At 46.5% G+C, this 23,442-nt stretch overlaps 2 protein-coding genes across 2 annotated transcripts; both read left to right on the top strand.

Annotated features, from left to right (window-relative positions):
* Positions 1–1,238: 1,238 nt before the first annotated feature.
* On the top strand, positions 1,239–7,425 carry LOC133440790 (up-regulator of cell proliferation-like). Its single transcript, XM_061718110.1, has 2 exons — positions 1,239–1,310; positions 2,707–7,425. The coding sequence occupies exons 1-2, from the start codon at positions 1,239–1,241 to the stop codon at positions 7,423–7,425; spliced, it is 4,791 nt and encodes a 1,596-aa protein (XP_061574094.1).
* Positions 7,426–14,161: 6,736 nt separating this feature from the next.
* Positions 14,162–22,792, top strand: LOC133440789 (protein asteroid homolog 1-like). The gene is made up of 6 exons (XM_061718109.1): positions 14,162–14,288; positions 14,812–15,617; positions 18,673–18,981; positions 19,157–19,357; positions 20,649–20,785; positions 22,384–22,792. The coding sequence occupies exons 1-6, from the start codon at positions 14,162–14,164 to the stop codon at positions 22,790–22,792; spliced, it is 1,989 nt and encodes a 662-aa protein (XP_061574093.1).
* Positions 22,793–23,442: the final 650 nt, after the last annotated feature.

The following is a 23,442-nucleotide window of genomic DNA, read 5'->3' as shown; positions in this document are numbered from 1 at the left end:
TTGTTACAACAAAGAAATTATCTACAAACACAAATTTCCTCACTTTTTGTGCCTATTTATTTGTATGTAATATTGTAATATACATAATTTACATTGTTTTAGGTTACCTTTCTGTGGAACAGGTTTGATCCATCTGGAACAAATGTGGCGGCATCACTGAGAGTGTGACTTTAACAATGGATAACTCAGAGGGGGAAGAGGTAAAATAAAAAAACACACAACACATGAACAGTATATATTTTTATGTTGATTAATTTAATGAGAGGCAAACTTTTTCTACATTCATCAAGGATTTCTTTGATGCACCGGATTCCTTCCTTGAGCCTCACAGTGATGAAGGAGACTCCTCTGCCTCGCTGCAGGCCGACTGTAAGCATGACTGATGGAAGATAAGTGCACGTTTCAGAAAGTTTTACAACTAAAAGCATCCTGTAATATGAACACAGAGTATTGTTTTCTCCTCTGACAGATGTTCGTCCTCCAGAAGTAACAGTCCTCCATGTTGGCAGTGAGACAGTTTCTCTTGAGTTTGAAAGAAGCTCCGTGGAAACAAAGGACCTCAAAAATAAACAAGCAAACAGCACTGCTGGTAGATCTCGCCGGCAGCTCACCGGCGCCGCAGCTGTCGGTGGGTTACACAGTAATATGCATACAAAGTTGCATTAAACACAATTTAACTTTAAACCACTATAAATTAACTGACTAACAACAACACAGCCTCACGTCTCCCTTGGCTCTGGGTCTGGAGGGGCTGCAAGCCTTTTCAGGTGCTGATCCACGTTTTCTGCTGGGCTTTTTCAGTCGGGGCTTTAAGTCCAAGCGGTCTCCCAGCTCCCTTCTCCTTCCGACTCTGAAATTAAAAGGGCGGTGGTGCAGTGTGCAGCAGCCGGGCAGTGTCAATTTAGCGTCTAATACAACATGTGTTGTCTCTAGACGCTTTCCAGAGATCCAGAACATGAACATAAACCCCCGAGCAATTATTACATAAACAATGGCAGGAAAAAACTCCCCTAGTGGGAGAAAAGGGCTCCACCCACAAACGTGGCCACACCCTAGACCTCATCATCACCGGAGATGTACCAGCTTCCAATCTTAATATTTTTGAAATTGGAGCCTCCGACCACAAGGCTGTCTCACTGTCTCTGGAAGTTCCATCCACCAATCCCACCCCCACAGAGAGGATCTTTAAACTTCGCAACCTGCGCAATCTGGACACCCCTCTTTTCCTGCACTCCATAATGCCCACCCTCTCAACCGACTTCAGCTCCTCATCCTCTACTGAGATGATGGAACTGTACAACAAATGGAAGGTTGGAAATTGGTCTATAATTAGCTAAGGTGTCTGGGTCAAGAGAAGGTTTTTTAAGTAAAGGTTTAATTACTGCCACTTTGAAAACCTGTGGTACATATCCTAAACTTAGGGATAGGTTAATTCGGTCCAGTATTGTCGTACCAATAAGAGAAAAAACATTTTTGAGTCGGGATGGGGTCTAACATACATGTGGTTGACTTAGCTCTATTGACGAGTGAGGTCAGCTCAGGGAGGTCTACAGGACACTCATATCCGATCAACAGTCCCACTTCGCAGTCGAGCAGCGGAGATAGTTTGTCAGCTATGTGTCTTAAGTGGGGCCACTGCAGTGCCGTCTGATTAGTTGGGATATGAGATCTGTCCACTGAGAGAAGTCCCTAGAGTAGGCCTTCTGTAGCTGGACATGGGATTCAGAATTAATTCCTCTGATTTGCAAACCGTGTACAATCTTGCTTGTTATGATAGTGTCAACAGCCGTCATTGTGCATAGCTTTAGCTTTAGTCACACAGATGGCGCTTTCACGTTAAGCTCTTGAGTAGATCTTCCAAAATAAAGGTTGAGTCGCTCTGTGTGTCAAGTAAAGCATAAGTGACTACCTCTTTATGCGGCTCTTCCGCTGATGACAAGAACACTGGTACAATATTAGAGGTAGAGGAAGAACGTTGAGTCACAGCATGGGACAGTACATTATGGACTTCCTGACTTGCGGCATCTTCTGTAAGAGTGGGGTTTTGCTCCAATGCTGCCACAGATGCATTCTCACTCTCTTCATGCAAGCAATGGCGCCGGCCACATGTGTTGCATGTATGTTGCCTTTTACAGTCCTTTGAGACGTTCCCTTTCCACAAACAGCCAAAGCAAAGTTGGTTTTCTCGAATAAATGCCCTTTTAACTTCTATGTGGGTTTCTGCAAAGATAGGACTCCGGGCTATGCCTTGAGTTTCATCCTTGCAGACCAAGCAAGGTGGTTTTGGGCTTGAAAAAGGTTGCTCTATGCATCCCTGCAGAAGAGTTGTTAAACTGGGCACTTGTATTCAGAATATTGTCTCTTTTGGGTAGTCTGTCATCCATGACTTTGGGGCTTAACCGTAATGGCGAGGCAATGGGATTACATGCTATCCTGGCTTCCTTTTGTACAAAGTCCGTAAAACGTGAAAAGCTTGTGTAGTCACCAGATGCATCCAGCTCATCTGTGACAATCCTGCTCCATTGACGCACTATCCAGTCCGGCAATTTCTCAAGTAATTTATGATTTTCTTCACAGTCATTTAGGATGGCTAACCCTTTAACATGAGACATAGCCTCAGTACAATGTGCTACACAATTAAACTTGCCTTGCCTTAAGGTGATATCTTATAATACTATTTCACATCAGACATTTTTCTGTCTGCAGCAGTTTTTAGACAAAACTAAAATTATTATAATTTTCTGTATCTCCACAGACACCAAACTGAAAAGCCTTTTGGAGGATCTGGGGTTGACTACGTACTACGGAGAGAAGCTAACACTCAGCAAGATCCTGGAGATTGATGAGAAGACCATCACTGATGTTCCTGTCAAGAGTAAATCACATCTCCCATGGTATTTTCTAAAAAGACTGATGATGGTTAATGTGACAGCTAGGAATATGAAATGTGCATCAGTCTGTGAGTTGAACTGTGATGATTCATCAGGGAAGTTAGATTTGCGTGATCTACTTGACAGTCCAAACACAGGTGACACAGTAAACCCTCTCGACATAATCACTGCTCTCTTTCTGTGTTCAGATGCTTTTGTACAACAAGAAATAGCACTAAAAATGTCGATGTGTCAGTTCGCTGTGCCTCTGCTGCTTCCCAGCTGTGATACAGAACCGTGTACACTCATGCTGTGGGCCATGAGAGACATTGTCAAGAAGTACAGACCTCCAGCTCTTTCACAATCCAAGGGTTTCATTGAAGAGAGAATCGTTGATTCTCAAGTTCCAATGATCTCTTTTGTGAGACTGGGTAACTGCTCCTTGTCAAAGTCAGAGATCCTCAATAAGGTTCTTAGCAATTCTCAGCAGTACCACGACACCTTTGTTCACCACAACATGGAGGGTGGTGACCGTCCAAAAAGAATATCCAACGGAGTAACAGAAATCACCTGGTACCTTCCTGGTGGGAACACAGACATCGATCTTTTCAATCAACCAGTGGCTGTTGCTAATCTTCATGGGGACATTGTTTCATTCGAAACACAATACTCCTTTCTGTGTCAGACATCTGCAGCAGTTTTTGTGTTCTTTGACCATTTGGACTCTGAGTGCAAAATTCTCACAAACCAAAACCAGAAGGCTCAGATCTTCTTGGTGGGAGACAGTGAGAGCAAGAACTTCAAATTAGAAACACTGGAAAACGTAGCAACTGCATTGGATTTGACTAAAAACAACATAATCATTAAGACAAAACAGAAGAATGATGCAGATTTTATCAAATGTTTGAGAAAAAAAGTGAGTGATGTAGTTGATAATCCACAGATGAAGATGCCAATAGCAAATATGGCTGACATTGCTCATGAACTGGGAATCCTGGTTGATGAAGACTCTACAGAGTGTCAGGCTGGAAAAAAGAGTGCAGATGCCATCACTGAAGAAATTCAAGACCTCTTTTTGTACAAAGATGAACAACTTCCCCTGCAAGGCCAAATATGGAAGGATCTGACTCACTTAGAAAAAGAGGAATTTCGCCTAAAAAAAGTTGGCTCTAAGAACATAGAAATGTACAAAAGTGAACTTAAGCAGCAGAAGGAGGAACTCCGGAAAAAGCAGAACTCTTGTGCTATGTCCCCAGCAATGACATGCTTCATCAATGCAATATCCAGACCAGGAATAGAAAGATGTTATTTCCTGAAATGGATGCGAATGAACCTTGATGACGTCTCTCGTTTAAAACTCTCCGCACTAAGGGAGCTGTACAAAGAAAAGTGCAAAGATTCTGCAAACAAAGAGGAAGTGAAAGAAATTGATGGGCATCTTTCCAACAGTTCTCTGGGGACTGAACATTTCTTCCGTGAAATGGGTCAGATCTATGAAGCTTCCCTCTCACTTCCAGAAACAGACCCATCACGTCAACAACTGCAACATCTGCCCAAACTCTGTGCACAGTTGTTGCTTGATGGGTTTCCTCTTGAACTTGTTGATGGAGATACATCCAACATACCGCTGAGATGGGTGAGTGACGTTCTCACTCAGCTGAATCACTTGGTGTCTCCAAAGAACAAGATACGGGTAGTTACAGTTCTTGGAGTTCAGAGCACTGGAAAGTCCACTCTCCTCAACACCATGTTTGGAGTGCAGTTTGCAGTCAGCAGTGGTCGATGTACTCGGGGAGCCTTCATGCTGCTCATCAGACTCAATGAAGACGTCAAAATAGAATTTGGCTGTGACTTCATGGTGATCATTGACACCGAGGGCTTAAAGTCACCAGAACTTGCTCAGCTGGAACACAGCTATGAGCATGACAATGAGCTTGCAACGCTTGTGGTGGGGCTGAGTGATATCACCATTATCAATATTGCAATGGAGAATTCAACTGAAATGAAGGACATTCTGCAAATAGTGGTTCATGCTTTCCTCCGGATGAAGGAGGTGGGAAAAAAACCAAAATGTCAGTTTGTTCATCAAAACGTCTCTGATGTTTCTGCTCATGAGAAGAACCTACGAGACAGGAAACTGCTCCTGGAGCAGTTAAATGAGATGACCCAAGCAGCCGCCAAAATGGAAAAGAGAGAAGGAAACAAAAGCTTCACTGATGTGATGGAGTACAGCCCAGACACTGGGAACTGCTACGTCCCTGGACTCTGGAATGGAAACCCACCAATGGCACCAGTCAATGTGGGGTACAGCAAGACTTTATACGAGCTCAAGAAACACATCATCCAACAACTGGGAGAGGGTGTATCATCTGCTAATGATTTGTTGGCGTTTAAAGAGTGGATGAACAGTCTGTGGAATGCTGTGAAGCACGAAAACTTCATCTTCAGCTTCAGAAACAGCCTTGTAGCTGACGCATACATGAAGCTCTGCACAGAGTTCAACAGATGGGAGTGGGAATTCAAGAAAGCAATGTACAGCTGGGTTTCCAACGCAGAAACAAAGATTTCCAACTTTGGTACAGTCGCTGCAAAGTCTCAAATATCTGATATGGAAGAATTCCTTCCTCAGTTAAAACATGAAGCGACCACAGAGCTGTCTAAATGGGAGACGAAGCTCCTTGACAATCTGGAGGAATACTTCAAGCAGACAGATGGACATGTCTATCTGGTTGAAGGATACAAAGAGGAATTTAAAAACGGTGCAAAAAACATTCGTCGAGAATTGGAAAATTCTGTTGTAAATCAGCTCACAGCAGCAGCTGATATCAAACGGGGACTGATAGAAGTCGAAAATATCAAGGAGAACCACACAAAAGAAATAGAAAAGGCAGTGAGTGAATTAATTACTGAGTGTCGAAAGAAAAATGTCCAAATGACAGACGGAGAGTTAGAACAAGAGTTTGATGAGATGTGGAGTGAAACACTGAGTAAGATGTCTTTCTCTGGACTAAAACGCATAGATGTCTCCACAGACGTGGACCACTATCTGAGAGAAAATGTTGAAAAGAAAGGGAGTCATGCTTGTCAACTTCTAAGTGGAGAAAGCCTCGAAAACTGTTGGTTGGAAGCTTTGAAAGACAAACCTGAAGGATTTATAAAAGACATAACACACAGAGTTAGGGGTTGGTTTAATCTTCAAGATCATGTAAAATCCAGACAAAAAGTGGCTGGCAAAATCATAGCTGCTTGCCAAGACTCTGTAACAGACAAAAAGAAAAGAAAAACCAACTACCACAATACTTACATCCAGGAGGTCCTTCGCATCATTGATGAAATGTTGAACAAGGCTGATGTTGACACAGACATGGATTTTGAAGTTTCTCTAAAGCAGCACATCTGTGCAGATGCAGCCAGAAACTTTCAGACAATGCATGAAGACTTCATGCAAGCAAATGACCCCAAAATGCTTCTGAATAAAAACAAGGAAAAGTTCTGTGCAGGTTTCAAAGATGTTTTCCACAAACGAGACCAGTGCCGGAAGAAGGCTGAAGAGTTCACAGAACAATGTCTGAAACCTGCTGTTGAAGACTTTGTCTACCGTTCTCTGGGTCCCAATATCACCGAAGAAATGATGAGAAGTCAAGCGTTCGGCACACGAACCTCATTCCAGGGTTCGGTTCTGTTGGATTTGCTGTCAAAGGAAGACTTCGACAGCTATCTGAGCTGCATTAACAATTATGAGGATTATGTAAAAACATGGATACTTGAACAAATAAAGGAGCACTTCTCAGATGCATCTAAAACATCTGGATATGAGGAAGAACATATCAAGTCGAGTATCAAAAATATAAAGCACGCCATGGAAAAGGCCAAATCAGAGAAGAGTGCTGACCTGAAGACATTTGTTGAACACATCTGCAAAGAACTCGATGATAAACTGGTCATTTCCCAGGATGCTCTTGGTGCCTTCATGATCCTGAACAACGCTGACCGGGAGCAGTTTGCTGGTTGGTTAACTGAGTCTGTGGAGAAGATGGAAGAAATTCTTAAGAAGAAGTTTGAAGATACAACCTTTGAGAGAAAACTAGAACATCTCCGTGTGAATCCTCAGGCTGAGCTTTTCACCAGAGTGGTCGGTTGTGGGAAACAGTGTCCGTTCTGTGAAGTTCCCTGTGAAGCAGGAGGACAAGATCACACTATTCACTTTGCTTCCCTGCATCGACCAGATGGTCTTGGTAGTATGAGTTGTACTCATTCAGAAAAACTTACAACTGACATTTGCACATCTTCTGTGATCAGTAACAGCTACTTTAGCTGCAGCGCCACTAACCAATATCATCCTTACAGATTTTACAGGGACATTTTCCCAGACTGGCACATCCCTCCTGATGGGAGTCTTGAGGCATCAGACTTCTGGAAATATGTGATGAACAAGTACAACAGGGACTTTGCTGAAGCATATGAGGCAAGGCCAGCTGACATTCCTATATCTTGGAGGATAATTCAAAATAAACATGCAAAAGCAAGCCTTAAAAACTCATTTAACATCAAGTGAGTTGTTTCTTGATTCACCATTTATTTAGTTTCCTACTGATCACTCTGGAAGCAGCAGCGGTTACAAAAGTAAACATTGTCTTTACTAATTTACATCTGACTTTACACACTCTGAAATGTAATTGAGGTAAAAATTAGGAACCAAACCCCTATGCGGGGCAATTTTAATGACTGTTTTAACGCTGATTTCACAGATTCTCATGTTTAAAATAAGTTTAATGTCTTTTTGATTTCAGTCTGAAATAATCATTCTTGGAACGTAAACAGTAATCTTTAATATTACTACAGATGAGAAAACACATTTTTATGTTGTCCATCTTTATATCTTTTATAACATTTACAAGGTTTTCACACAGCATATATTTTCTTGATTACTTTAGTAGACAGTGTAATATGTCTATTTTTTCACTGTAAATTCCAAGTGTTCTTGCTTTTTACATGACTGCATGTATTTTCAAAGTATAATTGACCATTTTTCAAGCTTTTTCACGCACGCACGCACACACACACGCAGTAGGTCCCAAACAGTTGTGTCACTGGTGAAAGATGAGCGTAGAAATATATGACTATGGGCTACAAGTAGGTGTGGCTGCTTTTAACAAAGCAACCATTGGAGCCAGAGGAAGGGAATATGACAAACACTATCTGATCAAGATGTGTTAGACGGAGTGTATTAAGCATCAGGTAGTAACAGAGAGGTAAAGTTAGTTATAGATGCAGGGCCAAATGCCAAAAGTCATATATATGCGCTAGATAGTACACATATACCAGTGATGTCATAGTTAAAGGGAGCCTATTTGGGTTAGAGTTAAAGGCAGAAACTGTCAGATAGGAGCGTAAATGAGACAGGTTGCGCATAACGGAGAAAGACTGATGAAGTTTGAGGAGCGGCCACTGCTTTTTGTACCATATAAAAGATGAGTGAAAATCCACAGGTTTTCAGAGTCGGTTACCGAGACCCAGCCGGCTCTCCTGTGTTTGGTTCTGATTGTAATTCTTGCAATAAAGGCCTGCACAGTATTTGGACGGAACACCAACCGGAACCTGACTCCAGTGTTTTTCTTCAAGTCCATGGATGAAGGAAAAACTTAGACTATGTGGGGTAGGAAAAAACTTAGATTATGTGGAGGTCTCGAAAAGGATTTTATCTACACTCTGAGGCTTCAATTGTAAGACCACATTGTCTTACAGCACATGCCAGGTTTAAATATGCTGTCCGATTTATACATAAAAATGAAAAAAATGTGAGGGCTGACTCCATGGCAAAGAAGCTTTTGAGTAAAAATGTTGTCGACTTGTGAGAAGTGAGAGTTCTCAACAACAGTAAATCATCCTTACCATGTAGATGGAACATCAGGTGCACACAATATAGCTGAGTTGTGGCGGCAGCATTATAGTATTTTGTTTAACTGTATTAACAGTTAATCTTATAAGGTAGATTACATCAAGAGTAAGGACTGTATGGGTGTCACTGCCTAGGAGGTGTATAAGGCAATACACACGTTATCTATTAACAAAGCAAGTGGCTTAGATGGCATTGATGCTGAGCACCTTAAATATGCCAGTGTGAGAACATTTCCCCTCCTTGCATTGTGTTTTACTGGTTTTATGTATCATTTATGCTTCCTGACTCCATGCTCTCTGTTTTATTAGTCCCAGTTATAAAGGACAAGACTGGTAAAATTAGTAGTATAGACAACTACCGACCTATAGCTTTAGCGAGCATAGTGTCTAAAGTGATGGAAATGATTCTGTTAGACAGATTAAATCAATATATTTACTCCACAGATAACCAGTTTGGATTTAAACCAAAGCATGGCACTGACCTTTGCATTTATGCACTAAAGGAAATAGTAAACAGATATAGGGGGCAAAATTCATCAGTCCCTATGTCCTTATGAGGGAAGGAGGTTGTTGGCCAAGATCTCGCGATACATGGCCCCATCCATCCTCCCCTCAATACGGTGCAGTCGTCCTGTCCCCTTTGCAGAAAAGCATCCCCAAAGAATGATGTTTCCACCTCCATGCTTCACGCTTGGGATGGTGTTCTTGGGGTTGTACTCATCCTTCTTCTTCCTCCAAACACGGCGAAGGGAGTATAGACCAAAAAGCTCTATTTTAGTCTCATCAGACCACAGGACCTTCTCCCATTCCTCCTCTGGATCATCCAGATGGTCATTGGCAAACTTCAGACGGGCCTTGACATGCACTGGCTTGAGCAGGGGGACCTTGCGTGCACTGCAGGATTTTAATCCATGACGGCGTAGTGTGTTACTAATTGGTTTTCTTTGAGACTGTGGTCCCAGCTCTCTTCAGGTCATTGACCAGGTCCTGCCGTGTAGTTCTGGGCTGATCCCTCACCTTCCTCATGATCATTGATGCCCCACCAGGTGAGATTTTGCATGGAGCCCCAGACCGAGGGAGATTGACCGTCATCTTGAACTTCTTCCATTTTCTAATAATTGCGCCAACAGTTGTTGCCTTCTCACCAAGCTGCTTGCCTATTGTCCTGTAGCGTAGCCCATCCCAGCCTTGTGCAGGTCTACAATTGTATCCCTGATGTCCTTACACTGCTCTCTGGTCTTGGCCATTGTGGAGAGGTTGGAGTTTGTTTGATTGAGTATGTGGACAGGTGTCTTTTATACAGGTAACGAGTTCAAACAGGTGCAGTTAATACAGGTAATGAGTGGAGAACAGGAGGGCTTCTTAAAGAACAACTAACAGGTCTGTGAGAGCCGGAAGTCTTACTGGTTGACAGGTGATCAAATACTTATGTCATGCAATAAAATGCAAATTAATTACTTAAAAATCATACAATGTGAATTTCTGGATTTTTTTTTAGATTCCATCACTCACAGTTGAAGAGTACCTATGATAAAAATTACAGACTTCTACATGCTTTGCAAGTGGGAAAACCTGCAAAATCGGCAGTGTATCAAATACTTGTTCTCCCCACTGTATTTACTGGTGGGGGGTATTTACTGTGAGGGTATTTACTGGGGGGGTATTTACTGGGGGGGTATTTACTGTGGGGGGTATTTACTGTGGGGGTATTTACTGGGGGGGTATTTACTGGGGGGGTATTTACTGTGGGGGTATTTACTGTGGGGGGTATTTACTGTGGGGGTATTTACTGGGGGGGTATTTACTGTGAGGGTATTTACTGTGGGGGTATTTACTGGGGGGGGTATTTACTGGGGGGTATTTACTGGGGGGGTATTTACTGGTGGGGGGGTATTTACTGGGGGGGTATTTACTGGTGGGGGGGTATTTACTGGTGGGGGGTATTTACTGGGGGGGTATTTACTGGGGGGGGGGTATTTACTGTGGGGGGTATTTACTGGTGGGGGGTATTTATTGGGGGGGTATTTACTGTGGGGGGTATTTATTGGGGGGGGGTATTTACTGGTGGGGGTATTTACTGGGGGGGTATTTACTGGGGGGGGGGTATTTACTGGGGGGTATTTACTGTGGGGGGTATTTACTGGTGGGGGGTATTTATTGGGGGGGTATTTACTGTGGGGGGTATTTACTGGGGGGGTATTTACTGGGGGTATTTACTGGGGGGGTATTTACTGGGGGGTATTTACTGGGGGGGTATTTACTGGGGGGTATTTACTGTGGGGGGGGGTATTTACTGGGGGGTATTTAGTGGGGGGTATTTACTGGGGGTATTTACTGGGGGGGTATTTAGTGGGGGGTATTTAGTGGGGGGGTATTTACTGTGGGGGGGGGGTATTTACTGGGGGGTATTTACTGGGGGGGTATTTACTGGGGGGTATTTAGTGGGGGGGTATTTACTGTGGGGGTATTTACTGTGGGGGGTATTTACTGTGGGGGTATTTACTGGGGGGGTATTTACTGTGAGGGTATTTACTGTGGGGGTATTTACTGGGGGGGGTATTTACTGGGGGGGGGGTATTTACTGGGGGGGTATTTACTGGTGGGGGGGTATTTACTGGGGGGTATTTACTGTGGGGGGGGTATTTACTGGGGGGTATTTAGTGGGGGGTATTTACTGGGGGTATTTACTGGGGGGGTATTTAGTGGGGGGTATTTAGTGGGGGGGTATTTACTGTGGGGGGGGGGTATTTACTGGGGGGTATTTACTGGGGGGGTATTTACTGGGGGGTATTTACTGTGGGGGGGTATTTACTGGGGGGGTATTTACTGTGGGGGTATTTACTGGGGGGTATTTACTGGGGGGGTATTTACTGTGTGGGGGGTATTTACTGGGGGGTATTTACTGTGGGGGGGTATTTACTGGGGGGGTATTTACTGTGGGGGTATTTACTGGGGGGTATTTAGTGGGGGGTATTTACTGGGGGTATTTACTGGGGGGGTATTTACTGTGTGGGGGGGGGTATTTACTGGGGGGTATTTACTGTGGGGGGGTATTTACTGGGGGGGGTATTTACTGTGGGGGTATTTAATGGTGGGGGGTATTTACTGTGGGGGGTATTTACTGGTGGGGGGTATTTACTGGGGGGGTATTTACTGTGGGGGGTATTTACTGGGGGGGTATTTACTGGTGGGGGGTATTTACTGGGGGGGGGGGGTATTTACTGGGGGGTATTTACTGGGGGGTATTTACTGTGGGGGGTATTTACTGGGGGGGGTATTTACTGGGGGGGTATTTACTGGGGGGGGGTATTTACTGTGGGGGTATTTACTGGTGGGGGGTATTTACTGGGGGGGGGAATTTACTGGGGGGGTATTTACTGGGGGGGGTATTTACTGGGGGGGTATTTACTGGGGGGGGGTATTTACTGTGGGGGTATTTACTGGTGGGGGGTATTTACTGGGGGGGGAATTTACTGGGGGGGTATTTACTGGGGGGGGGTATTTACTGGGGGGTATTTACTGGGGGGGGTATTTACTGGGGGGGGTATTTACTGGGGGGGTATTTACTGTGGGGGAATTTACTGGGGGGGTATTTACTGGGGGGGTATTTACTGGGGGGGTATTTACGGGGGGGGTATTTACGGGGGGGGTATTTACTGGTGGGTATTTACTGGGGGGTATTTACTGGGGGGGTATTTATTGGGGGGTATTTACTGTGTATTTACTGTTCCCCCAGAACCCATCAGGCTGCAGGACTGGGTGTCGTCTAAGGTCAAAGGTCAGGGGTCAGATTTGAGTCATGTGACCAGTTCTGGTTTAAGGAATGAGTCAGCAGCTGAACTCTGGTTGCCCCGGCAACAAGAACCTCCTCTTCAGAACCTTCCGGTTTGGCTGTGAGAAAAACCCAGATTTTGGCTTCTGACAAGGTCTCAAATAACTTGAGACCTTATCCCTTGAAATAACTAAACTTGTGAGAAAACCGTAGCTCGTAGCAGAAACACAAAGACATCGTGAGAGACACAGAACCCGGCAGATTCTGACAATCTTAATTTTCTTCAGATATTCCTTAAAATGAGTGAGTAAGCTCAGTGCGAAGACAGAGTGAGATTCTTTTGAAGAAAACTTTTGATTACATTACAGCCAATGGGGACGGACACAGGTATTCGTGCCGTTTTATCCCTCCCCGTTTAAATTTTGTTCATACCCTGACTGTCAAAGTCACTTTTTATGAATCCCAACACCTATGTCTACATTCTGACCAAAAATTATTTGTCTGCCTTTTACGGTTTGGCCGTGAGCTCGAGTTACAAATAAAAATTCAGGTTATTTTTGTATTGTTTCTCGCACTCTAGCAACTGACAACCGCACTCTAGATTTGACAAAAAAAGGATTTCCAGTCCTCGCTTGAGTGCTCATATTTTGAAAAGTGTACATCTTAGGAAAAAACAGTTTGGGGTTTGGAGAGAGAAGAGAAGTTTTCCTCCGTTTTGAAGTTTGAATGACATTTCTATGTGCAGGTATGGGAAAGTTAGGTGACTCAGAAAAAAGGTGAATTTTGGCTTTTTTTTTTACCTCCTCCCATCCACAGTAGGTTTTGTGACATTCTGCGCCACACACATACATGGGAAAATCTCCCCATTAGTTTGGAAATTTGGAAATGTTTTTGCACTTCGTGAGAAAACTATTTGTGCGATCGCTCTGAAAATTCACAGGACTGTAGTTAAATTCAGGGCCTACAACTTTTGTCAATCGATTCAGAATTCTTCGAGTAACGGTGTGCGAGTGGTGAGGCCCCAAAGTTCTCCCAATGCGTTCCGGATGGCGCCAAAAGCACACATTTTTGCACGTTGCGCAAAAACGTCTACACCAATCGCTAATAAAAGTCATACCACTCGAATTCGCGCTTAAGGCACACATGTGATGGATGAATCTTCACTGAAACTGGGTCACGTGACATGAAATGGTCTCAAAAACACGGCAGCAGATCCACATCAGAACCATGAAGAATGAAAGAATCCGGGTTTTAAAACCACCTTCAGAGAGTTGTTGATAACTAAAAACCTTAAAGTCCCAACAAAGTGTAGGAATGTGGTCAAGAGTTGCCTCTGCAGTGTCAAACAAAAGTGTGACACACCTCCTAACTTCAGATTGACGTGATATATAAGTGATTATCTATCATACTTGCGGTTTCTTTGCCATCTGTGCCACTCCCCCCCCCCCCGACCGTCAGCACACGTCTTCTAACGCTGTACTTGAGACCAAAACCAGCAGCATTCTGGTTCAGCCCTCCTCCTGACCGATATCGTGTAAAGTGACGTCATGGAACTGAAACTTCAAGAAACAGATAAAGAGTGTGCCCGGTGTCCCGGAGATTCACACAACACAGAGGAGAGATGGGGATTCAAGGTCTCAGCCTTCTCCTGGAGAACCGCAGGGGGGTCTACCAGGACTTCCGGTTCCGGGGAACCCAGCTGGTGATCGACGGCAGCAACCTGGTGTTCCAACTGTACTATAACTCAGGTGAGACGCACATCACTAAATCACGCTATCACTAAAACTCCTCCCTCACTGACATACACGGATCGCATAAGTTATCAGGAGTAGATTATAAAAACAAAACGACCTGGTCGTTAGAAAGGACGGAAGGCAGGTGATGGAGGCGCTCTTTGAAACGAGGGATGGCCAGGGAAAGAGCGTCAGGCTGGGATTCAAACCTGCGCTGCCTGCAGGAGGGCCGTGGTTGGATGCACAGATTTGATCAGGGTAGGTGGAATTTAAGATCACAGATAAATTGGCTGACGGGCATGTTGTTACTGGACGTGTTTGCTCCGCTCATCCGTGCGGTATTTACACTAACCGGTAAAGCCAGTATTGGCTCAGTACTTTCGTACTCCAAATGGACTCTTCACAAACGTCAGGTAACACTGACAAGTTTGTGCAGGATCCGGCTGCCACGCTGGTCTAAAGACACAGTTCTGGTCTTAGAGAGTCCACATGTCCACAGAGTCCACAGCTGCTGGATGACTGCTTGTGTTGTTGCCAGGTTTGGACCAGAATCGCGGTGGGGAGTATGCATCATTTGAAGAACTCATCGATAGGTTTATCTCAGCGCTCAGGACCTGCGAGGTCCAGCCGTTCGTGGTTCTGGACGGAGGTTCAGACCCCACAGACAGGAAGCTGGAAACGGTGACGATGAGAGCTGAGAAAAAGATCCAGAGAGCCCACCAGGCAGCGGAGACCGGTAAGAGCAAGGGAATCCTCCCACAGATGGTCAGGATGGTCTTCAAACAGACTCTGGCCCGACTGCAGGTTCCGGTGGCCCAGTGCTTCGGGGAGGCCGACCAGGAGGTTGCTGCCCTGGCTGTTGAATGGAACTGCCCTGTGCTTTCCAACGACGGGGACTTCTTCATCTTTGAGCTCCCTGCAGGGTTTCTGCCCTTCACTCACTTCCGCTGGGAGAAGGTGAAGGGCGGCCCGGAACGCTACATTCCATGTAAGAGCTACACAACCTCTCGCTTCTGCAGCATCTTCCGGATTCAGCGCCAGCTCCTGCCCGCCTTCGCCGCCTTTGCCGGTAACGACTACGTGAAGCTGAAGTCGGTCAACTGGGCTCGGTTTGCCCCGGGTACAAGCAAGACCCCGAGTCACCTGGAGGGGCTGCTTTGCTGGCTGAGCAAATTAAAGAAGTATGAGGACGCCGTGGCGGCGGTGCTGAGGCTGATGGGAGATCTGGACACGGAGAGGAGAGAAGAGATCCGGAGAGGACTGTCTGAGGGGATGAAGGAGTACCAACCTCGTCAGAGTTGCCTAAGACAGTTCTTCGACCACGGGGTGCCTCCCCCATTCCAGGTAATGATCCAAAACTTGCTACGGATATGAGAACACGTCATTTTGTGGAATCATAGTTTTTATTAATGCATTTTAATTATTTGTATTTCTCAAATATAATTTCATGAAACTATTCAGGTGCAACAACTCACAGATTAAAGCCACATTAGGGCGTTTCCACTTCTGAGAACTGAGCCACCAACGATACAGCACCAAGGAGGGGGGGCGTCCCGGGTCCCCGCACAGTACATCAAATTGATCCCCGTCGTGGCACTCGAAACCCGGAGACTGTTGGGGAGGGCTGATAAGAGGGAGGGACCGAGGAAGGCGTTGAGTTGAGGGAGGTGTGTGTGTTTATCAGTAAGTGTATGTGAAGCGATGAGTCCGTGAACCTTCGCCCAGAGCTGCTCTCAGCCAAATGTCCTTGATGTTATCAGGCAGCTCGGTACAGTTCTGAAAACAGGTGTTCGTGGGAGAGGGGAGGGCTAGTGGGGGCAGAGTCATCTTGTTTACATTCCACCAGGGAGATTGTGACCATAGCGATCGGCCAAAGACCACTCTGTCAAGGCCAGATTATAGGATCAACAATTATATTGAAAACAGGCAGCCTCCCCCCTCCCTGTTTTTATGGCATTAATCACACGCACTCAACACCAGGGGCGGGAGGGGGTCCCACATCACCCGCGTTCCCTCACTGGCCGGGGACGGGTGGGCCGGTTACCCGGGTCTGGCGGGGCCCGCCGTGCAGCCTGGGGTCCCTTCTGGCGGTGCTGGACCCCCCCGGGGAGGGGGAAACGGTGCGTGATTGTATGTCTGTGTCGGTGAGAATGCGGTATGGAAGGGTCCTGCCATGGAGGATTTGAGCCTCCATTGGCAGGACATCAAAACTTAATAATTTATTAATATTATATTATACAAAGATGCTTATTATTATTATTAGTATTATTATTATTATTATTATTAGTATTATTAGTATTATTATTATGTATAGTATATTATATTATTATTAGTATAGGTATCGGATAGGTGAATGGATGAATGAATGGGATGCCTGGGTCTGGGGCCCTCCGTTATCGGGCCTGCACGGGTGTCGCCTTGTTGGGGGGTTCCCTCTCTCCGGGCCCGTCTCCGGTCCCCCCCGCTGCCTCTGCGGCGGGGAGCCCCTCTGGTCTTGGAGGGCCACTTTCGTGGGGGACGGGTGCGCCTGCCCGCGTCGGCGGCCGGGGCGGCTCTGTCTCTCCGGGCAGGCTGGCCCCCTGCCGGGTGGGGGTCGTTGGCCTGAAGGGTGAGGGCCTCCTGGCCGCGTGTCCGGCCCGGACCGGGTGGCCGGGGATTGCCTGGGTCGCGGTCCGCCGCCGCGGGATCCCTGGCTGCTTCTTCCCGCGCCGTGGGGGCCCCGCCCGCGGGCCCCCTCGGCCGCCGCCGGGGTGGGGGGGGGGTGGGGGGCCTCGCAGGCGGTGGGTTGCCTCCCTCCTACTTCTCCCCTCTGTGGGGTTGCCGGTGGCCTGGGTTCCGGGCTCTTCCGTGTCGGCCTCTGGTCTCGCGGGTGGCGGGGTTGCTCCCCCCCCTCCCCCACTATAGATACACTTCAGGTGGAGCTTTGTTTGGTTTATTACACACACACACACACACACACACACACACACACACACACACACACACACACACACACACACACACACACATATAGTCACTTAGTCACATGCATTTACACACACACACACACACACACACACACACACACACACACACACACACACACGCATGATCATATACATACACACACACACACATAGACATACACACTGGCTTGTTCACCTGCATGCTGGCTCTCTAGTTTTTGGGTTTAGGTAGCGGTAGCGATAGCTTAGCTCAGACTGCGATCAGATCTCAAGATTTAGGTCGATTGCTGTTATTGTTTTGGTTGGCTCCGTGCCGGTTTCGTGCTTTGTTTGTGGTTTTTTGTTGCAGATTTCCAGTGCTTGACGTGTGTCTCCGTGTGTTCCTGCGTCCTGGATTGGCAGTGGAGGTCGTCACCCCCCCCCCCAAAAAAAAAAAAAAAAAAAAACACTGGGTTTGTATGTGTATGTTTATGTATGTGTACGCATATGTGTGCGTATATATATGTATATATATTAAATATAGTAATAATGCACACATATACACTTTTGGTTTCTACCGTCATGGTATCAATCAATAATATGTGTGCAGACAAGGTAAAAAAAAAAAAAAAAAAAAAAAAAAAAAAAAACAGGCAGCCTCAGTAATTTTCCGTCTGCCTTCAATCAATGGCGACTCCAATCAGACGAATTTGTGATCACTTCCCGCCAAGCCGAGCTCCCAACTTCTCCAGGGTGTTATCAATCTTGCCAATGAGCTCAAAGACGCCGCCAACCTGCGATTCTGTTCGAGAATCGCATCCAGCTTATGGCTCTGCTCCCCCAACTTAAGAGTGTGAGCGTTGATCGCCTTGCTTGACCCTTCAGCCACGTCCGACAGCTCTGAAAGAGCCAGAACAGCTGTCGACGACTTACGAGTTTGTCGTAATATTTTCATCCCTGATTTTTTCCCATTTTAGTACCCAGTGCTCCTACCTAAGTCAGTCCTGGGCATTGTTCCCTCTACCAACCCTGGGAGGACCTGCACTGAGCTCAAGTCTCCTCCTTACTTGAGGAGTGAGCAGGCCGCTTCTTTTCACCCGACATGGTGGGGCTTCTCTGCCAGATGTAGCGGCCAGATCCCCCGCACCCCAATGTACAGCCCAGGACTGCTGCATGTTTTTGTGAGGGTAGCTCACATTAGCTACCAGGGGTAGCTCAGGAAGACATGCAAACTGTGCACAGAAAGGCCCTTTCACCAACCCCACCCAGGGTGTGGGTGTTGAAATCATGGGGGAACTAAAAACTCACTGAGTACCCATAGCGTCACCAGTGAGAATTGATCCCAGTACCTTCTAGCTGTGAGACGGCTGCACTACCAGCTGCACCACCGTGAATGTGCTTCCTTTGTAGTCTTTGTCCGATGCCAAGACCGACTACCGACTATCATTGGGGGTGTTTTAAACTGTTGTCTCCAGCAGGAATCTGGTCTTGTCCCGGACTGGGCCTGTGTGGCTCTGACGAAGGCCCGGCTCACCCCGAACATCTTGGACGTGCTGCAGCTGCAGAAGACGTCACTGGGCTTCGCCGTGGAGCCCCGGGATCGGCCCAGCGTGTATGTGATCTCCAGGCCGATCCGGCAGGTGATGTACGGGCTGCTGTTGGGCGGAGAGACGTCGCTGAAGGTGATGGAGCGAGACCGGGACGGTTCGCAGCTGATAAACGTACCGGTTCAACCCGCCTTTACTGAAACCAGCCAGAGACAAAGACTCAGCTCGCTGCATGAGGTGACGCTTCTTTTTCCAGGTTATGCGACACATTAACAACGTTGCACATGAATAAACAAGTGTCAGAGATTCATTTCTGCTCCTTGGAGGTTATTCTTTTCACATTTTAGGATAAACGATTGATTCCCTGAAGTTTTACCATCTCCTCATCTCTCCTGCATGGTGCCGGCGCCAGGCGGACTCCTCTGAGCGTCTGCTGGTCCTACTGGAAGCTCTGGGTGTCACCAAGGACTCTCTGAGCCTCTTCCCCGATGAGCTGAAGCTCCCGGTGGCCGTCACCTGCTTCTGGCGGCGGACGTTTCAGCCTCCTCCAGACCTGACCCTGCTGAAGGCGCTGCTGCTGGGAATCAGCATGGGAGTCGTAACCGGACCCAAAGCAGGTAAACGGGACCGGATCAGGCAACAAAACTGCAGTAGAACTTAATGAGATGCCAGGATAAACATTCAACCCACATCCAAGTGGCCCCTCCTTGAACCGCCAGCTTACTGTGGTGGAGGGTTTGTGTTGCCTGAATGATCCTAGGAACTGTGTTGTCGGGGGGCATTATGCCCCTGGTAGGGTCTCCCATGGCAACCAGGTCCTGGGTGACGGGCCAGACTAAGTGCGGCTCACAAGCCAAACAGAAAGGCTAAGAAAAAAATCAGGGGCCATTAAGTCGCCCGGATTGGCCCCTCCCTGGAGCCAGGCCTAGCGTTGGGGGTTGAAGGCAAGTGCCTTGTGGCCGGATCTTTGCCAATGGGAGAGCTTGTGTGGTTGTGTGAACGAGGGGGTCATCTTTGGTGGATGATATGTGTGTGTGCCATGTTATTCTAAATGTGTGATATGTGTATTTGTACCAGTTTACCAAACCGAAACAGAAAGTGCAGCAGGGTGGGACATAGAGAGAAAAAAGAAAAAAAAGGGGAAAGGGAGTGAGGTGGGGGGGGGGGGGGGGGAGATAATTCTAAACATAATAGAAAAAAAATAGAGAAAAGAAAAAAAAGAGAGAGAAAGGCAATCACCAGTGTGAGCCTATAACTTACCGAGACTAGCAGAGCAAAAATTATTAATACATTAATATGTACCGAGAATGTTTTATGTAACCATATCTAATCTAATCACCAAGTGTTTATGAACGAGGGGGTCATCTTTGGTGGACATCTGTATCGGATGGATCCTCCCTAGGGAGGTGTTCCAGGCATGTCCCTCCTCCCTAGGGAGGTGTTCCAGGTATGTCCCTCCTCCCTAGGGAGGTGTTCCAGGCATGTCCCTCTGGGAGGAGACCCCGGGGAAGACCCCAGGACATGCTGGAGAGACTATGTCTCTCGGCTGGCCTGGACTAGTTGAACTGAAACCAGAACCAGTGGAGCTGGAACCAGGACTAGTGGAACTGAAAACAGGCCCAGTCCCCCCTTGTTTGTAGGTCCATAGAAAAATGGCATGGTAAAGGCAGAGCTACTGGCGTCACACAATACAACAAGTTGATTGGCTGGCGGAGAATGCCACCACCTATGACAAAAGTAGCGTAAGTGTTTGTAAGGTGGGGTTCACTATATGAATTTGGATCAGTATGAACTCGTGCCCCTGCGGACACCGACCCTGACCCGTAAACATGCCCCGGAGGACCTCTGTGTTTCTGGGTTGATGCATCAGTGATGACGGGTGTCTCTGTTCTGCAGCGTCTCAGACGGGAAATCACTGCGGTGGAAGGAAGCCGGACGTGGGCGTGATCTACGCCTTCAACCAATGGCAGGCGTGCCTGAAGGACAGCGTCCACCTCAACCAGCTGCTGGGCTTCCCTCTGCCAGAGCCGGAGATTGCACGGTGAGACTTTCACCAGTTCCAGTCGTATTTCTGACGAGTAGTCGTGTCTCTTCAGGGTCGTCTGTTGCTCATGTCCAAACGTTGTTTTTTTTTATAATTTGCTGCCATCAAATTCAATATGAGCTAATATTTGTCATGAAATGGTTCAGTGTCTCTTAACTTCTTTTTCAATTCAATTCAATTCAATTTTATTTATATAGCATCTAATACAACAAAGGTTGTCTCTAGACGCTTTCCAGAGACCCAGAACATGAACCCCCGAGCAATTATTACATAAACAATGGCAGGTAAAAACTCCCCTAGTGGGAGAAAAACCGTAAGCCAAACAGTGGCAAGAAAAAACTCCCCTTTAGGAGGAAGAAACCTTGACCAGGACCTGGATCATAAGGGGGGACCCTCCTGTTGAAGGTCAGACTGGGGGTCAGGGACGGCAACAGCACAGCAGGCAGGTGGAAGCAGCAGCGGGATGACCGGGGGTGGGGACCACAGGCAGGTGGAAGCAGCAGCAGGATGACCAGGGGTGGGGACCGCAGGCCAGCATGCAGCTCCCGAAGCTCTGGCCTAATCATCAAGTCCCAGTTTGGGGTGCAGGGTCAAGGAAAGGTTGAGAAGGGGCAGGGCCAGGTTCAGGTTACTTTATTGATACCCAAGGGTAAACTGGTTTTGCAGTCGAGAGTTAAAACAAGCAGCAGAAAACATACAATCAGTTCAGGAACAAGACATTTAAGAAGAACACATACACATAAAACAAGAGACAGCTTCGGCTCGACAAAAAGTGCTGCAGTTCATGAAATAAATATAAGAGATAAAAGACATGAGGCTAAAAAAGAATTAAAACACCAAGAGCAAAATTTCCTCCAAGTTAGGAATGGATAAGAGCAATAAGATAAAAACATTGTAAAATACATCGTGCTCCGAAAAGTGACTTGTGCAACTTTTGTGCAAACTACAGCTTGTTCACCAGTGTTACTGCAGCTGGAACAAAGCTGTTTTTATAACGTTTTGTTTTACAAAATGGGACTGACAACCTCCGTCCAGAGGGGAGAAACTGAAATTCACTGTGCAAAGGGTGTAAACTATCATTTAAAATGGTCGTGGCTATCCGCTGTAACTGCCTGGTGTACAGGGAAGAAGGGTTCAGCTGTGGCTCACCTATCAGCTTACTTGACCATTTCACAATTTGATTCAATGCATTCTTGTTTTTAATAGAAAGGCTTCCAAACCATGACACCAAAGAAAAAGATAAAATAGACTCAATAAAGGCACGATAAAAAAGAATCATCATGGTTCTGTCAACATTCCAGTAAGACAGGCCAGGGAGAGGAGTCTTGAGGGACGAACCTTCTCCCCCGCCCAAAAGGGGCCGTTATCCTGCCCCCCTCACTCCCACGCTGCAGGATCCGGTGTTTTGCATTCAGAGATGCTCTTCACCACCGGCAGAGGATGCTGCACCAAGAAAAAAGAGAAGAGAAAGGTGTTTTTGTTTTCTATTGTAAAACATCCTGGTCTGTCTGATGTGACGGTTCTGCGTCGTTGTCACGTCAGACGGACCGGCGGCCTGAAGACGAGACGTTGTTGTTGTTGTTGTTGTTGTCCAGGTTGTATCAGGGGACGACGGTCCACCAGCTGGTGGACAGGATGAGGAGTGGAGGGAGGCCGGAGGCTGTCCTGATGAACGACAGAACCAGCGTGGATCAGTACCACAGGATGCTGTCTGCGGTCCAGTTACACACTAGCACAGCTCCGGCGGGCCCGGGAGAACCAGCAGAGAGAGACGGCCCGGCAGAACCAGTAGAGAGAGACGGCCCGGCAGAACCAGCAGAGAGAGACGGCCCGGGAGAACCAGCAGAGAGAGGCGGCCCGGGAGAACCAGCAGAGAGAGACGGCCCGGGAGAACCAGCAGAGAGAGGCGGCCCGGCAGAACCAGCAGAGAGCGGCGGCCCGGGAGAACCAGCAGAGAGAGACGGCCCGGGAGAACCAGCAGAAAGCCGGGGCCGGCTCCTCTGATGGAGAAGGTTGTGATCATGATGGTTGATCAATAATAGGGGTGTGTGCAAACAAGGTACCTCACGATTCGATTCGATTTTGATTATTGGAGCTTCGATTCTTCGATTATAACGATTGTCGATTCGATTCGACTATTGGTGCCACGATTCTTGGATTATTGTGATTTTTAATGCTTTTTTCCATACAAGATTGATTTTGTCTTCATCTGTGGCTACATTTGTAAATAAATAGCCAATCAATTAACTCAGTTCCTCTAACAACACTCATTAAGTAAATAACAAGGTTTTTTGAACATTTGACATGTATTTTCAAAGACTTAAAATAATGTATTTTATGACTATGTAAACATTTGCTCTTTGACTTCCTTAACTTTGACCAGAGAAAGCTGCACTTGCATGAGAGCGCCCTCTATTGGTGGAAAACACTGAAAACGGTCACGCCCTGGATTTAACGAGTTCATTAATTCAAGTAAACTAGATATGAACTTAGTGTAAACATATCTGCCATATTTCAAGTGAACAATAAGAAATGTGCATTCTTGAAAATGAAATGGTTCAACAGCTTATTCATTAGATATATTGGAATCTGGATAGGATAACTTAATTTTTTTTTTTTTTTTTTTTTTTTTTAATTAATCGATTCCAAATCGT

This window comes from Cololabis saira, chromosome 3, assembly GCF_033807715.1.
Source record: "Cololabis saira isolate AMF1-May2022 chromosome 3, fColSai1.1, whole genome shotgun sequence".
NCBI classification, from domain to species: domain Eukaryota; kingdom Metazoa; phylum Chordata; class Actinopteri; order Beloniformes; family Belonidae; genus Cololabis; species Cololabis saira.
This window is presented reverse-complemented; position numbering and strand designations above follow the sequence as displayed.

What these genes read in the sequence shown, in the direction of transcription:
- LOC133440790 (XM_061718110.1), top strand. Translation starts at nt 1,239, where the DNA reads ATGCCCACCCTCTCAACCGACTTCAGCTCCTCATCCTCTACTGAGATG. An exon ending in AACTGTACAACAAATGGAAG is followed by an intron (nt 1,311 to 2,706) that starts GTTGGAAATTGG and finishes TTCTGTCTGCAG; the next exon opens with CAGTTTTTAGACAAAACTAA.
- LOC133440789 (XM_061718109.1), top strand. Translation starts at nt 14,162, where the DNA reads ATGGGGATTCAAGGTCTCAGCCTTCTCCTGGAGAACCGCAGGGGGGTC. An exon ending in GACTCAGCTCGCTGCATGAG is followed by an intron (nt 18,982 to 19,156) that starts GTGACGCTTCTT and finishes TGCCGGCGCCAG; the next exon opens with GCGGACTCCTCTGAGCGTCT. An exon ending in GAGTCGTAACCGGACCCAAA is followed by an intron (nt 19,358 to 20,648) that starts GCAGGTAAACGG and finishes GCAGCGTCTCAG; the next exon opens with ACGGGAAATCACTGCGGTGG.